At 39.3% G+C, this 15405-nt stretch overlaps 1 protein-coding gene across 1 annotated transcript in view; it reads left to right on the top strand.

Moving 5' to 3' along the window:
• LOC139764135 (scm-like with four MBT domains protein 2) overlaps positions 1-15405 on the top strand; it is a 54127-nt gene that overhangs the window by 13888 nt on the left and 24834 nt on the right. The window contains exons 6-9 of the mRNA XM_071690670.1: positions 4241-4419; positions 6141-6861; positions 7826-7973; positions 14097-14271. Of these exons, the coding sequence (XP_071546771.1) occupies positions 4241-4419; positions 6141-6861; positions 7826-7973; positions 14097-14271 (1223 nt within the window). The remainder of the gene's footprint in view (positions 1-4240; positions 4420-6140; positions 6862-7825; positions 7974-14096; positions 14272-15405) is intronic.

Here is a 15405-nt window from a genome sequence, read left to right as displayed (position 1 = left end):
GGACTTCAAAATACAGTCAGCATGTGGTTTACATTTGTAAAGGTAGAAATTCTGTGTTCAACCATTGTTATGAAATATATTTTAAAGATATGGCATAGTATTGGGGTACCTGATACTAGATTGTATTCTGTATATCTAGCTTAAGGAACTGGTATTTGATCCATGGGGTCAAGCAGTTAATCATGACATGTAAGCTCCTGGACTCTACCTAACTATATCAAGCCTCTTATCTCAGTTGAAGTATGCTATGTCTAGACAGGTGCCCCATCAAGATCAGAAACAGTTTCATCAGAAATATCTGCAGTTAAAGAGTTTTTCAATTGGATCTCTCCTAAATGGTACCCCAGGTGGATTTCTTTGCAACCAGAACTGGTGCATTACTACTGATCTATGTATCCCTAGTTTAAAAAGGGGAGCAGCTGCAAAAAATGCACTCTTTTTGGATTGGAATTATTGGAACCACCTGTTAACTTTATCTCCCAGTATATTTTCTGGAAAAATGTCTTACTTTGTTGTTTTTTGGGTTTACTGAAGCTAGGAGCTCCTATTTGGGACAAACAATCTGAGTCCCAGAGACTCCTTTAGCTATGCCATACTCATCGGTGATACCTGAGGCTCTTCTAGACCACCTTAGCTTTTTTCGCATGATCCATACCTCAAGTCTTGGATTCTGGATTTTACACATATTAGTTTTCTCAAACATTTTTGTATGCAGAGGTTTCAAGAACACTTTATTGATAACCTTTTGCATAACATTCACCATTCTGCTCAAAGACATTCTTCCCAAAAGAATCTTTTGTCTCAGACTTGATTGAGGCCATTATTTCAGTTTTTTTTTTTAGCCTTTTTCATGAAAAGAAAAAGGCTGTAACAGTTTTGCTCCTTATAAGAGAGTTCTAATACAAACCGTGTCTCTGGGTTGTGGTTTTGATTTGGAAGGTCTTGTTTGGGATAACCTTTAAAGTTCTCTTTGATGCTGGTTGCTTCTCCATTCGTTTTGAGTGAGGGGTTTTCAAAATCCTAGACTTTTTACAGTCTTATAACTTTCTGGCAATTTAGTTCCTCATCAACTTTTTATGAAAAACTTTTCTCCTTAGATTTGGTCTCCGACAGATGTGTAACTGAATTATGCAGTGTCCAGATACAAGAATATTCTTCACTTTAATGACAGTCTCTTATGGATTAAGATAAACTTAGACACTAATATTTTGTTAAGAATGAAACCATTGAATTTTGAAAGAGTCTTGTCATCAACTCATGGAAAACTTCAGCAGAGATTATTGAGTTGACCAGTTATTTGTGCACCGTAGAACCTTATCACCTCTTTCAGTGAGGAACTTATCCACATGTATTAAGGAACTTGTTTTATTTACTCAACCTGGGCTTTATGCTGGAGCACATGATGTTGGGTTGGGAAAATGGTCTCCACCTAAATCTTCCCTAAGAAATCTTTCATTGGAAGAAATCAGTAAAAAGAGTCTTGCCCTCATCTACCACCTTTGTCCGACAGTACTTTAGATTATACCTTGTGCATCCCTCTGTGGCTATAGGGATTCCTCTTGTAAAGACAGATTCCATTGTGTCTCTCAGTCTTAATTGAAGTTTCTTTTTTTTTTTTTTTTTTTTTTTTTTGTCATGCATTTATACTTGCAGGATTTTTTGTCATGCATGAGTATATCTCACATACATTTTTTAAAGCAAACACCTGATCCACACATCCTCTACCACTTCTGAAACCACTCTGTTCTTCCCCAACCTGATGCTCTGTACATGCCTTCACCCTCTCAATCAATACCTTCTCATATAATTTCCCAGGAATAGTCAACAAACTTATACCTCTGTAATTTGAACATTCACCTTTATCCCCTTTGCCTTTGTACAGTGGCACTATGCATGCATTCTACCTATCCTCAGGCACTTCACCATGAACCATACATACATTGAACATCCTTACCAACCAGTCAACTACACAGTCACCCCCTTTTTTAATAAATTCCACTGTAATACCATCCAAACCCGCTGCCTTGCCAGTTTTCATCCTCCACAAAGCTTTCACTTCCTCTTCTCTGTTTACCAAACCATTCTTCCTGAACTTCTCACTTGGCACACCACCTCGACCAAAACACCCTATATCTGCCACTCTATCATCAAACACATTCAACATACCTTCAAAGCACTCACTCTGTCTCCTTCTCACTTCACCACTGCTTGTTATTACCTCCCCATTAGCCCCCTTCACTGATATTCCCACTTGTTCTCTTGTCTTGCACACTTTATTTACCTCCTTCCAAAACATCGTTTTATTCTCCCTAAAATTTAATGATACTCTCTCACCCCACCTCTCATTTGCCCTCTTTTTCACCTCTTGCACCTTTCTCTTGACCTCCTGCCTCTCTCTTTTATACATCTCCCACTCATTTGCATTATTTTCCTTGCAAAAATTGTCCAAATGCCTCTCTCTTCTCTTTCACTAATAATCTTACTTCTTCATCCCACCACCCACTACCCTTTCTAATCTGCCCACTTCCCACCTTTCTCATGCCACAAGCATCTTTTGCGCATGCCATCACTGCTTCCCTAAATACATCCCATTCCTCCCCCACTCCCCTTACGTCATTTGCTCTCACCCTTTGCCATTGTGCACTCAATCTCTCCTGGTACTTCCTCACACAAGTCTCCTTTCCAAGCTCACTTACTCTCACCACTCTCTTCACCCCAACATTCTCTCTTCTTTTCTGAAAACCTCTATAAAACTTTACCTTCGCTTCTACAAGATAATGATTAGACATCCCTCCAGCTGCCCCTCTCAGCACATTAACGTCCAAAAGTCTCTCTTTCACATGCCTATCAATTAACATGTAATCCAATAATGCTCTCTGGTCATCTCTCCTTCTTACATATGTATACTTATGTATATCTCCCTTTTTATACCAGGTATTCCCAATCACCTGTCTTTTTTAAGCACACAAATCTTCAAGCTCTTCACCATTTCCATTTACAACACTAAACACCCCATGTACATCAGTCACACCCTCAACTGCCACATTACTCACCTTTGCATTCAAATCACCCATCGCTATAACCCGGTCTCGTGCATCAAAGCTGCTAACACACTCACTCAGCTACTCCCAAAACACTTGCCTCTCATGATCTTTCTTCTCATGACCATGTGCATAGGCACCAGTATTCACCTATCTCTCTCCATCCATTTTAAGTTTTACCCATATCTTACACTCTATCACATACTCCCACAACTCCTACATTAGGAGTAATGCTACTCCTTTCTTTGCTCTTGTCCTCTCACCAATCCCTGACTTTACTCCCAAGACATTCTCAAACCACTCTTCCCCTTTACCCTTGAGCTTCCTTTCACTCAGAGCCAAAACATCCAGGCTCCTTTCCTGAAGCATACTATCTATCTCTCCTTTTTTCTCATCTTGGTTGCATCCACACACATTTAGACACCCCAGTCTGAGCCTTCGAGGAGGATGAGCACTCCCCGTGTGACTCCTTCTTCTGCTTCCCCTTTTAGAAAGTTAAAATAAATTTTTATTAGATGCTTCCTGACTCATGATAGTTCGAATTATGATTTTTCAACTTTACAATGATGCGATATTCAACACTTTATTATAAAATGGGTTTTGTGTTAAATGATTTTGTCCAACTATAGGCTGAAGTCTTCTGAGGACATTTAAGGTAGGCTAGGCTAAGCTATGATGTTCAGTAGGTTAGATGTACAGTATTAAATGTACATATTTGATTTATTTTTGACTTATTGACTTACAATATTCATCTTAAGATGGGTTTATCGGAACGTAATTACAATATTCATCTACAATATTCATCTTAAGATGGGTTTATCGGAACATAATTACAATATTCATCTTAAGATGGGTTTATCGGAACGTAACCTCATCTTGAGTCTAGTAGCATCTGTATGTGTATATTAATATATTCGTGTATGTACATGTGTGTACATGAGTGGATGGGTCTTCCTTCATCTGTTTCCTGGCACTACCTCTCTAAGCAGGAAACGGTGATCAAGTATTGTAAGTAAAGAGAGAGAGGCCGAAAACAGTAGGATAGTTTTGTAATTTGTATAAGGAGATGAGTAGCCGGGTCTCTCGGTATTAAGAATTCATACCTCATAACTTTGAATAACATTAGTATTGTTATTATTATAATGAATCCCATTGCAAATATAGGACAGACTTATTACTGATTCAGCCATAACTGATAGGTTTTATATGATGGAAACCCAATGTGTGGGTGGATAGCAACAGTCATGGATAATGTTGGTGGCCGTCTGCTTCTACGTTATGACACCCCTGATTGCTCTGGTGAGACCTTCTGGCTTTTCTACCAGCATCCTCGCCTGTGCCCACCTGATTGGATTCATCATCAGGGTTTACCAAGGAAGTGAGTACAGAATTTAAGGTAACTTTTAAATACAGTAGAAGCTATTCTGATAACATAAGAGATTGCATTTAAACACTTTTGAATGTAACTGGATTACTGTTTACCCAATGTGCAGGTCAGAAATTTTGCTTGACCCTCGGTACCTGAAGCACTCCATTTCCTCCAAATCCTCCTCAGTCAAACTCACACTCAAACCATATTGTTTCACCTCTGTGCTGCACCTGATTACTGTACTCTTATTCACATTAACTCTCAACTTCCTCCTTTCCCACATTCCTCTAAACTCACACACCAACTCCTGAAGTTTTTCAGTGGAATCTGCTACCAGAGCCTCATCTACAAACAGCAAGTGACTCACATCACAAGCCCCCCAACTCCCAGCATACTGTAGAACTGTCCCTCGTTCCAAAACCCTTAAACCTTTCTCACCATGCTGTCCGTGAACAACTTAAGCAGCCATGTCATACAGTATTACACACCCTTGATTGGGACCCACCTCACCATGAACCACTCACCTTTTCTGCTTACTTGCAACTCCTCAGTTACAAATTTAAGATTAAGATACTTTGTTTTCTCAGGGAGATATTGATATTCTTGTCCTGTACAATGATAAGCATGATGATGTGCTTCTTCATACTAAAAAAGCAGTCTGAATATATTGGCCAAAAAATAGAGGTGTATTTGATGTTATTTTTGGTATTGAGTAGAAATATCACTAGTCTCATTGTGTGTAAGAATTGCCCATCTAGAATCAAAGTAATTCGTTTTCTCAGGCAAGTGTGAATGACCTTGACTTTTTGAATGTTTTCAGGCAAGTGTTGATGACCTTCACTTATTTAATATTTAGCCTGATAACATGCTTCTCCATCATCAGAAAACAATCTGAGTTCATTAGTAATATTTGCATATTCATTAGATTATTCTCCAGTATCCAGATTGCATAATGATATGGTTTAAGCCCCAGTCACGCTCCTGCTTTTTGATCGATGATATTCCTATTAATGATTTGGCAAGTAAAATCAGTTACACTTCAAGAGAAAGTTTCAACATACCCCTTCAAAAAAGTGGTAGACTATCAAAACACACCATTGTACTTTTGAAAATATCTAAGATTTATTTTTTATTTTTTAAAAACTTTGTTTCTAGGTTCTGATTTAAAAGATCTCTCTTTTATTTCGGAGTAGCATCTTGTCAAACTGATGTATTATTATGATAATTGATATTTTGGACAAAGAGTTATTTTAGATCTAATTATCCAAGATTCATGTCAATATCTGTTTCAGTGAGAGAGTGTGATGATAAGGTTATGATTCTGTTTATTCACAAAACTATAATGAAAGTGTGTTTTCAAATACACAACTAATTTTTGCTTGGGAAATTACCAGCCAAAATTGAGCTAGACCTCTTGTCTCCTTGCTGCATGTTAATGGTTTAAGCTTCAGATTGAACATTTTATGATTGTTTGTGGCTTTTAGCTGTTGGAAAGGGTGATTGTGTGGATACAGATGATGCATAAGAATCAAGATTTGCTGACTTAGCAGAGGCAGTACCACTTGTTGTGGGTGGACATTCTTTGGTTTTTAAAGGAATCATAAGTCTAGTGAAATTCAGGAGAAAAGTACTGTATTTGGATGTGAACAAGAAAATGGCATCTTCTTTAGTCTTAGTAAACAGGGAATAAAGATCTAGAAATTATTTAGATTTTGCCATGTTTTCATTAGGTACAGTCACCCATGTTCTTCCTCACCTTATGAAGATGCTGAATGGGCTGCTCTCCTAGAAATGAGTCGTGATGATGCACGACACTCATCACTTCCAGTCTCCCTTCTCTCGCCAATGTCAGCTCCTGATCATCATTGTTTAAGAACTGGAATGTTTCTTGAAGCAGTGCATCCATTCAAACCATATTTTGTCCATGTGGGGAGAATATCTGAAACGATTGATTCACAATTCTTCAGAGTCAACATTCATTCTAAGATGGACATGGAGGAAGTTTCTTGGGTAACGTGTATAAATGATTCATTACTGCTACCCTGTGGATTTTGCAAAAAGAATGGTTTAAGTCTAGAGTTACCTAAAGATTGGCAAAGTGAGCTAGAATTTGATTGGGATATTTACCTTGATTCATCTGGATCACTCTGTGCTGGATTTGAAATGTTTCCTGCATATCAGTCATCAGAAGATAAGGGTTTTAAACCAGGGCTGAGATTAGAAGCAGTGAATCCTTCAGCCCCTGATCAGATTTCTGCAGCAACTGTTAAACAAACATGTGGACATTTATTGGTGATTCAACTTGATTGTGAACCAGAGCCAAGGCAAGTAATTCAGGCATCAACAAGTCAAGATCTCTTCCCAACGGGATGGTGCCAGGCAAACAATTACCCCCTTCAGTTACCAGCAGAATATTTTCCCAAAGCCAGAGTTCTTGAAAGTTCATCATTGGTAAGTTTTACTGTGTTTATTTTTCTTTTCCACCTCTTTTGCTGTAAGCAAGTTTACTCTTTCCATTCAATGACTTTAGAATGTTGGAATCATGAATGTAGTAATAAATGAATCTAAAGATACCCTAACAAGAAAATCATCCCTGATTAGCATAATCTCGTGTTCTATCTTAAAGCATCAGGCATGTGTGTGAGTGATATTCAGAGGCTACACATACCAGACCCACTCAATAGAATTGGGAATGGGAATGATGATATAAAAAGAGATGATATCATTTCATTTATCGTACAGGTATTAGTCCAGTGACGAATGTAGACACTGCCTCAACAATACCATTATTGGTTTTGCTGTCATCCTCTTTGTCTTTTATAGGAGAAAATCTGATATGCCATCTGGTCCTAATGCTGAATTTTATTCATCAGTTGCTATCATTATGTTATCTTCAGTTGCTTCAGCAACTTTCATGGTATTTTCATCAAACTGATGAAAGAGAGAGCATACCTACCAACATATAAGTACTCTATAAGATTTTGCTTAAAGCAATACTAGTGCATATCACTCACTATGTATTTTGTATGAATCACTGTACTGTACCAGTGACTTCCACAACCATACATTATCCAAAATTGTGAATCCTGGGTTGATGTAGCTCCAACCTTCAACCACAAGTTGAAATTTCATTTGAATGTTTCAATGCTGTTTCCTCTTGTAATCACATTGGGCAGAACATTGAAGATTTTATCTTTTTTGTTGAGCTTTAATTGGGAACAGTTAAAGGACATTGTCCATCTCTGGAATGGTAAAATCTTAATGGGGGATTTTAACTGGTTGGGAACATGCATATTTGAATTCTTTTAAGTGAGTAGAATATTTAGATGAATATTTCATTGCTGATTTTGTCAAGCCATGAAAGAGATTCTTTGTTTTATGACTTTCTTTGAAAATATTTTTATGATAATCTCAGGAAATAAGTCAAGAAAGAAGTAATGAGAATTCACAAACAGCAGATGCAATACTGAGTGGAGGAGGGAGTCAGCAGTCACTCTGGTGCCCAAGACTGTATGTGAACCATTGGTGCTACACAGGACCATACCTAAGTAAATCTAAAGTTGGTAAGTTTTAACACCCCATTTTATGATTTTCTTTATGTATATATATATATATATATATATTATTTTTTATTATTTTATTATACTTTGTCGCTGTCTCCCGCGTTTGCGAGGTAGCGCAAGGAAACAGACGAAAGAAATGGCCCAACCCCCCCCCCATACACATGTATATACATACGTCCACACACGCAAATATACATACCTACACAGCTTTCCATGGTTTACCCCAGACGCTTCACATGCCTTGATTCAATCCACTGACAGCACATCAACCCCGGTATACCACATCGCTCCAATTCACTCTATTCCTTGCCCTCCTTTCACCCTCCTGCATGTTCAGGCCCCGATCACACAAAATCTTTTTCACTCCATCTTTCCACCTCCAATTTGGTCTCCCTCTTCTCCTCGTTCCCTCCACCTCCGACACATATATCCTCTTGGTCAATCTTTCCTCACTCATTCTCTCCATGTGCCCAAACCACTTCAAAACACCCTCTTCTGCTCTCTCAACCACGCTCTTTTTATTTCCACACATCTCTCTTACCCTTACGTTACTCATTCGATCAAACCACCTCACACCACACATTGTCCTCAAACATCTCATTTCCAGCACATCCATCCTCCTGCGCATAACTCTATCCATAGCCCACGCCTCGCAACCATACAACATTGTTGGAACCACTATTCCTTCAAACATACCCATTTTTGCTTTCCGAGATAATGTTCTCGACTTCCACACATTCTTCAAGGCTCCCAGGATTTTCCCCCCCTCCCCCACCCTATGATCCACTTCCGCTTCCATGGTTCCATCCGCTGCCAGATCCACTCCCAGATATCTAAAACACTTTACTTCCTCCAGTTTTGCTCCATACAGACTTACCTTCCAATTGACTTGACCCTCAACCCTACTGTACCTAATAACCTTGCTCTTATTCACATTCACTCTTAACTTTCTTCTTTCACACACTTTACCAAACTCAGTCACCAGCTTCTGCAGTTTCTCACATGAATCAGCCACCAGCACTGTATCATCAGCGAACAACAACTGACTCACTTCCCAAGCTCTCTCATCCCCAACAGACTTCATACTTGCCCCTCTTTCCAAAACTCTTGCATTTACCTCCCTAACAACCCCATCCATAAACAAATTAAACAACCATGGAGACATCACACACCCCTGCCGCAAACCTACATTCACTGAGAACCAATCACTTTCCTCTCTTCCTACACGTACACATGCCTTACACCCTCGATAAAAACTTTTCACTGCTTCTAACAACTTTCCTCCCACACCATATATTCTTAATACCTTCCACAGAGCATCTCTATCAACTCTATCATATGCCTTCTCCAGATCCATAAATGCTACACACAAATCCATTTGCTTTTCTAAGTATTTCTCACATACATTCTTCAAAGCAAACATCTGATCCACACACCCTAGATAAACTTTTGGTCTGTCAAGGCTTTATTATGGCGGATGACCAACTACCTACTCTCATGTATCCAAGATATGGTTGTACTTTGTGTAATGAAGACAATTGAGAAACATCATAAGCCAATATTCTAGTTTCATGATAAGAGAAATGGTCCAGGCAGTATGATACAGTGGTTAAATTGATGAAAACTACTATTGACGTTTGTGTAAATAAATTATACATTTCCCTTTTCCATAGCCAGAGGTTGAACCATAATGTGACATTCATTTTTTTTAATTTCATTTTAAGATAGAAGTTTCAGTTTTCTAAATTATTTCTTACATTTTTCATATATATATATATATATATATATATATATATATATATATATATATATATATATGTGTGTGTGTGTGTGTATATGTATGTATTTGTGTATATGTGTGTATGTGTGTGTGTATGTATATATATATATATATATATTATCCTTGGGGATAGGGGTGAAAGAATACTTCCCACGCATTCCTAACGTGTCGTATAAGGCGACTAGAGGGGACGGGAGCGGGGGGCCAGAAATCCTCTCCTCCTTGTATTTTTAACTTTCTAAAGAAATGGGAAACAGAAGGAGTCACGCAGGGAGTGCTCATACTCCTCGTAGACTCAGGTTGGGGTGTCTAAATGTGTGTGGATGTAACCAAGATGTGAAAAAAGGAGAGATAGGTAGTATGTTTGAGGAAAGGAACCTGGATGTTTTGGCTCTGAGTGAAACGAAGCTCAAGGGTAAAGGGGAAGAGTGGTTTGGGAATGTCTTGGAAATAAAGTCAGGGGTTAGTGAGAGGACAAGAGCAAGAGAAGGAGTAGCAGTACTCCTGAAACAGGAGTTGTGGGAGTATGTGATAGAATGTAGGAAAGTAAATTCTCGATTAATATGGGTAAAACTGAAATTTGATGGAGAGAGATGGGTGATTATTGGTGCATATGCACCTGGGCATGAGAAGAAAGATCATGAGAGGCAAGTGTTTTGGGAGCAGCTGAATGAGTGTGTTAGTGGTTTTGATGCACGCGACCGGGTTATAGTGATGGGTGATTTGAATGCAAAGGTGAGTAATGTGGCAGTTGAGGGAATAATTGGTATACATGGGGTGTTCAGTGTTGTAAATGGAAATGGTGAAGAGCTTGTAGATTTATGTGCTGAAAAAGGACTGGTGATTGGGAATACCTGGTTTAAAAAGCGAGATATACATAAGTATACGTATGTAAGTAGGAGAGATGGCCAGAGAGCGTTATTGGATTACGTGTTAATTGACAGGCGCGCGAAAGAGAGACTTTTGGATGTAAATGTGCTGAGAGGTGCAACTGGAGGGATGTCTGATCATTATCTTGTGGAGGCTAAGGTGAAGATTTGTATGGGTTTTCAGAAGAGTGAATGTTGCGGTGAAGAGGGTGGTGAGAGTAAGTGAGCTTGGGAAGAGACTTGTGTGAGGAAGTACCAGGAGAGACTGAGTACAGAATGGAAAAAGGTGAGAACAATGGAAGTAAGGGGAGTGGGGGAGGAATGGGATGTATTTAGGGAATCAGTGATGGATTGCGCAAAAGATGCTTGTGGCATGAGAAGAGTGGGAGGTGGGTTGATTAGAAAGGGTAGTGAGTGGTGGGATGAAGAAGTAAGATTATTAGTGAAAGAGAAGAGAGAGGCATTTGGACAATTTTTGCAGGAAAAAAATGCAATTGAGTGGGAGATGTATAAAAGAAAGAGATAGGAGGTCAAGAGAAAGGTGCAAGAGGTGAAAAAGAGGGCAAATGAGAGTTAGGGTGAGAGAGTATCATGAAATTTTAGGGAGAATAAAAAGATGTTCTGGAAGGAGGTAAATAAAGTGTGTAAGACAAGGGAGCAAATGGGAACTTCAGTGGAGGGCGCTAATGGGGAGGTGATGATGACAAGTAGTGGTGATGTGAGAAGGAGATGCAGTGAGTATTTTGAAGGTTTGTTGAATGTGTTTGATGATAGAGTGGCAGATATAGGGTGTCTTGGTCGAGGTGGTGTGCAAAGTGAGAGGGTTGGGGAAAATGATTTGGTAAACAGAGAAGAGGTAGTAAAAGCTTTGCGGAAGATGAAAGCCGGCAAGGCAGCAGGTTTGGATGGTATTGCAGTGGAATTTATTAAAAAAGGGGGTGACTGTATTGTTGACTGGTTGGTAAGGTTATTTAATGAATGTATGACTCATGGTGAGGTGCCTGAGGATTGGCGGAATGCGTGCATAGTGCCATTGTACAAAGGCAAAGGGGATAAGAGTGAGTGCTCAAATTAAATTATATGGGAGGGTATTGATTGAGAGGGTGAAGGCATGTACAGAGCATCAGATTGGGGAAGAGCAGTGTGGTTTCAGAAGTGGTAGAGGATGTGTGGATCAGGTGTTTGCTTTGAAGAATGTATGTGAGAAATACTTAGAAAAGCAAATGGATTTGTATGTAGCATTTATGGATCTGGAGAAGGTATATGATAGAGTTGATAGAGATGCTCTGTGGAAGGTATTAAGAATATATGGTGTGGGTGGCAAGTTGTTAGAAGCAGTGAAAAGTTTTTATCGAGGATGTAAGGCATGTGTACGTGTAGGAAGAGAGGAAAGTGATTGGTTCTCAGTGAATGTAAGTTTGCGGCCTGGGTGTGTGATGTCTCCATGGTTGTTTAATTTGTTTATGGATGGGGTTGTTAGGGAGGTGAATGCAAGAGTTTTGGAAAGAGGGGCAAGAATGAAGTCTGTTGTGGATGAGAGAGCTTGGGAAGTGAGTCAGTTGTTGTTCGCTGATGATACAGCGCTGGTGGCTGATTCATGCAAGAAACTGCAGAAGCTGGTAACTGAGTTTGGTAAAGTGTGTGAAAGAAGAAAGTTAAAAGAGTAAATGTGAATAAGAGCAAGGTTATTAGGTACAGTAGGGTTGAGGGTCAAGTGAATTGGGAGGTAAGTTTGAATGGAGAAAAACTGGAGGAAGTAAAGTGTTTTAGATATCTGGGAGTGGATCTGGCAGCGGATGGAACCATGGAAGTGGAAGTGAATCATGGGGTGGGGGAGGGGGCGAAAATTCTGGGAGCCTTGAAGAATGTGTGGAAGTCGAGAACATTATCTCGGAAAGCAAAAATGGGTATGTTTGAAGGAATAGAGTGATTCCAACAATGTTGTATGGTTGCGAGGTGTGGGCTATGGATAGAGTTGTGCGCAGGAGGGTGGATGTGCTGAAAATGAGATGTTTGAGGACAATGTGTGGTGTGAGGTGGTTTGATCGAGTAAGTAATGTAAGGGTAAGAGAGATGTGTGGAAATAAAAAGAGTATGGTTGAGAGAGCAGAAGAGGGTGTTTTGAAATGGTTTGGGCACATGGAGAGAATGAGTGAGGAAAGATTGACCAAGAGGATATATGTGTCGGAGGTGGAGGGAACGAGAAGTGGGAGACCAAATTGGAGGTGGAAAGATGGAGTGAAAAAGACTTTGAGTGATCGGGGCCTGAACATGCAGGAGGGTGAAAGGAGGGCAAGGAATAGAGTGAATTGGATCGATGTGGTATACCGGGGTTGACGTGCTGTCAGTGGATTGAATCAGGGCATGTGAAGCGTCTGGGGTAAACCATGGAAAGCTGTGTGGGGCCTGGATGTGGAAAGGGAGCTGTGATTTCGGGCATTATTGCATGACAGCTAGAGACTGAGTGTGAACGAATGAGGCCTTTGTTGTCTTTTCCTAGCGCTACCCTGCACACATGACGGGGGAGGGGGACGGTATTCCATGTGTGGCGAGATGGCGATGGGAATGAATAAAGGCAGACAGTGTGAATTGTGTGCATGGGTATATATGTATGTGTCTGTGTGTGTATATATATGTGTACATTGAGATGTATAGGTATGTATATTTGCGTGTGTGGACGTGTGTGTATATACATGTGTATGAGGGTGGGTTTGGCCATTTCTTTCGTCTGTTTCCTTGCGCTACCTCGCAAACGCGGGAGACAGCGACAAAGCAAAATAAATTAATAAATAAATAAATAATAAATAACATAGACTTTTTCTTTTTCTTTTAAACTATTCGCCATTTCCCGCGTTAGCGAGGTAGCGTTAGGAACGGAGGACTGGACCTTTTTTGGAATATCCTCACCTGGCCCCCTCTGTTCCTTCTTTTGGAAAATTAAAAAAAAACGAGAGGGGAGGATTTCCAGCCCCCCGCTCCCTCCCCTTTTAGTCGCCTTCTACGACATGCAGGGAATACGTGGGAAGTATTCTTAATCCCCTACTCCCAGGGATAAAATAACATAGACATATACATATATACACATGTGCAGATTCATACTTGCTTCCTTTCATCCGTTCTTGGCGCTATGATTCCTGGCCTTTGGAAAATGATCATTAGGAGCATGCTTTTTACAGCAGTGGAACTGAATATTGGTGTGTGTGTGTTGATTTAGTCATTATTTTAAAGAGCAGTCAGAAAATGCATTAGATTAGAGGAAATAATAAAATAGTAAGTTTTTGGAAAAGTATTTGAATTTCAGATAGTGACATAGACCTTTTGTTTATTTTTTAGGGTGAGAAAACCTTTGTATATACAGTTGTTAATGTCTTTATATGTAATAAAATTTCCACTTCTTGAATATTCTTCAACTCAGTATTTTGCTGTTTTAGTTTCTTTTAAGATAATTGAAATCATTTTACCATACATTTATAGCAAAACAGTCCCAGAGTGTAGGTCCTGGGTCAGTAGAGTTGGTGCTACGTGAGGTACTGTCAATGACCATCAATGCAGCATATATACCCACACGAGTTCTTAGGGAACTAGAACGTAATGGCCCTGACCCACAAGTTGTATCTTCATCATGGCACCTTATGCCATTCAAAGCAAAGTAAGTTCTTTTGTTATACAATATGCTACTTTCCACCCAAGAGAGATTAATGCAGTTTGAGTTATGGTTGAAAATCTTCATAAATTTTGTTTTGTAAGACTTATTTGTGCAGATTAATTCCCTTACTAACTAGCTTCTGTTCAGGTATAAAATATTAATTTTTCAATTTCCTCATGCTTAGCAAAAACCAAATCATTAACATCTCTCACATATCCTGATCTCATGACTTAAACACTATCCTAAGTGTAATTAGAGGACCAATTGCCACTCATTGCTCCATCATATATATCTTGGGTGGTAGATGTGTTAAGACAAACTTACCTCCGAGTAAGTAAATATCAGAGCTCCCAGATTTCATAAAGATATGGGTTGGATGGCTGTCACAGACAAACACTGAAAATTTTTAGTAAGTTTAGAGAGCTACTGAGCAGATTGATAACACTCTAACAATAGAATTTTAATGATATTTCAGTATTAGATAATATCTGTATAATCACTGTTCAAATGTATCGATTTTATCATCAAGTGCACCAGCCAAAACAAAAACAAAAGAAAGATAACTTGCATAGAAAATAGAAATACCACTGAAAATGGAATGAGCAGCCATGGTGAAGGAATCTAGAAAAGTTGCTTTCCCAGCCTGCCTCTTGCACATTGACAACCATGCTCACACACAAGTGGGAAATTTTGCTGAACTACAGACCAGTCTCTCTGGTGGGTATTGTTTGTGAAATACTGGAAAAAAATAATTAGAAACTAAATGGATGACTTCTTACAAAAGAGAGACTACTTAAGTGATAGACAACATAGATTCCTTGGAAAGAAAGTCATGTGTAACAAACCTTGTAGACTTCTTTGAGTGAGTAAGCTCAATATTAGACTAAAGAGATGGTTGGGTAGAGTGTGTGCATTTGCACTGCTTGAAAGTTTGACATTGTACCACAGAGGTTATTAAAGATGCTGCATCTTCTGACGGGAATAAGGGAGAGACTCTTTCATCTGATAAAAAATTACCTCTTTGGAAGAAAACTAAGGATGGTCCTGGGACCATTGCTCCACTTGATCTATGTAAGTGACTTGCCGAAGTGATTGGATCATACTTGAAAATGTTTGCAGATGATACCAGTGTCATGA

This window comes from Panulirus ornatus, chromosome 48, assembly GCF_036320965.1.
Source record: "Panulirus ornatus isolate Po-2019 chromosome 48, ASM3632096v1, whole genome shotgun sequence".
Lineage (NCBI taxonomy): Eukaryota > Metazoa > Arthropoda > Malacostraca > Decapoda > Palinuridae > Panulirus > Panulirus ornatus.
This window is presented reverse-complemented; position numbering and strand designations above follow the sequence as displayed.